Source organism: Oryzias melastigma, linkage group LG11 (assembly GCF_002922805.2).
Source record: "Oryzias melastigma strain HK-1 linkage group LG11, ASM292280v2, whole genome shotgun sequence".
NCBI classification, from domain to species: Eukaryota; Metazoa; Chordata; class Actinopteri; order Beloniformes; family Adrianichthyidae; genus Oryzias; species Oryzias melastigma.
In genome coordinates, this window is record NC_050522.1 from 4,335,072 (window position 1) to 4,337,152 (window position 2,081).

Sequence of the window (2,081 nt, forward strand, 5' to 3'; positions counted from 1 at the left end):
CTCAGAAATGCAATTTTAATCTCAAATATTGTCATCCTCCATCATGGGAAAATGTCACAGGATGTTACAAACACCCCAAAAACACTCAATTTCTAATTCTAAGAAAATTGAGGTTGACCACTTCTTTTTTTTGTCTTTGTAATGTTAAGAGAGAAAAAAAACAGGAAGTCTCAGCATATGAATAATCAATGTAGTAACATCCGAAAATTACCCTCATTAAACGAGTTAAAGAGGAAATATGTGCAGAACTGCTGACGTATCACAACGGAAGTCATTTACTCTTGCTATTATAAAGTTATTTATTGACCATTTGGAGTGGAAAAATGATTTGAGACGGCCAATGCATTTAACAATATTTCCAAAATAGTTTTCTTTCTGATCAGTGTAGTGATGGTGGGGTCTTGACATAAAGGAGTCGTGAAGTGTCCGCTGGTTCGTGTTCTCATGTCTGTGGTTTTGGTGCATATGCAGCAGCAGCGCAAGAGGTGTAACCTGGTGTGATGCGGAAAAAAAGCAACCATCCGCGCTTCACTTCCTTGTGCTTGGCGCATGCTCACTCGGCGAAACAGACATGGACCTAATAACTTCATGAAGACTTAACAGGAATGCATGGAAGTGTTGAGATTTTTTTTTCTCTCCAAGGAAGAAGAAGGTTCGATCTTCAGTCTTCCTCACTTAAAGGCACAGCTCGTGGAGTGGGCGAGCAAACTTACCTGTCCGGACTTGTCAGCACTTTTAGGTGTGTATGCGTGTGTGGGGGGGGAGGCCACTAGACACACCTGGATCGCGTGTTTCTCTCTCTTTTTTTTTAAACTCCACACATAGATGAATTACAGATCTGCACGCTAAGATGTCGGGAAGTGAAAGAAAAATCCGGACTTTAAGAGAGATTCTCCAGAAACCTGGAAACAAGACCTGTGCAGACTGCGGGGCACCAGGTAAGACAAAAACAACAACCTTGACTTAAAACGTTTCATGACATAGTTTTATAATGTTGTATTTACATGCGCGCGTGCCCTACTTTTTCCATTTTCATCAGACTAACGTTATTTCGATACCTTTCGTCAAAGAAAAACCCTTAATGGAAACTTGAGCAACATTTTACATTTGAAGAAATACCTTAGCTGGAAGCGCTTTGGCGTGGAGGACCAGAGAAAAGGGCTGAACGTGTCTTGACCTGTCTTGAACGGCGCGTGCACCCTCACCAGCTCCGGCGAAATCAGTCTAAAACCCCGTTTCAGTCACTTTGACTTATCTAAAAAAATAATTACTTCACCCTCTAGTAGTGATCTGGGGATTTGAGATGTGGAAAGAACTTGTTGTTGCTCTCCTGTAACCGAGTAAAAGCAGACATAAAATGTTAAATATATAAAATTCCCGCTAATTTTTAGCTACGCCCCCCTTTTTTAAATGAAATACCATTTAACTCCCACATGTTGTCGTCATTTATAATAATACATAACCCTACTTGGTACAGTAAATAAATGTATGTTCTTGTTTCACAGCAGTAGGAACTGAGCTCATAACATGGTTAAATGTTTGCCTGCAGGATACACAAAGCTGTTTTTCACTCTTTTTTGTGATAATGTGTAGTACACAGCTAAATGGCCGTTGGTTAAGCCTTGCTCAAATTTATGTTTGGCTTAGATGTAGTACTTTCTTAAAACATTTTTTTTAGGGGTGTGCCAAAAAAATCGATATCGCGATATTTACTCCTGTGATTGATTCTCAATGGGTTCTAGTGCTGCCACAAACGATTATTTTAAAAGTCGACTAATCACCGATTTTTTTTACGATTAGTCGACTAATCGCATCATACACAAAGTGGATGTAAAACACACATCTTAAGCATAATTAGCTTTAAAGTAACTAAAAACTAGATGTATTCACATTAGCATTATCGTAGATAGAATGCAAGCTGAATTTGGTTGCGAAAGATGCTGGTGATGATAGCTGAAGATGCTGATAGCCAGCTAAAATATTAGTTAAAGGCCAACTTAGCCTAAAAAAAAACCTAGGTTAGCCAAAACAGCTTGCATGTATCTGAAATACTAGCTAAACTCCAAAATGGTTTGAATAAA

General features: G+C 38.9%; 1 protein-coding gene across 1 annotated transcript in view; it reads left to right on the plus strand.

The window, feature by feature from the left end:
- Positions 1 to 396: 396 nt before the first annotated feature.
- The window catches only part of zgc:92360 (uncharacterized protein LOC436988 homolog), an 18,780-nt gene continuing 17,095 nt past the window's right edge, over positions 397 to 2,081 (plus strand). The window contains exons 1-2 of the mRNA XM_024259314.2: positions 397 to 739; positions 826 to 938. Of these exons, the coding sequence (XP_024115082.1) occupies positions 851 to 938 (88 nt within the window). The 5' untranslated portion in view covers positions 397 to 739; positions 826 to 850. The remainder of the gene's footprint in view (positions 740 to 825; positions 939 to 2,081) is intronic.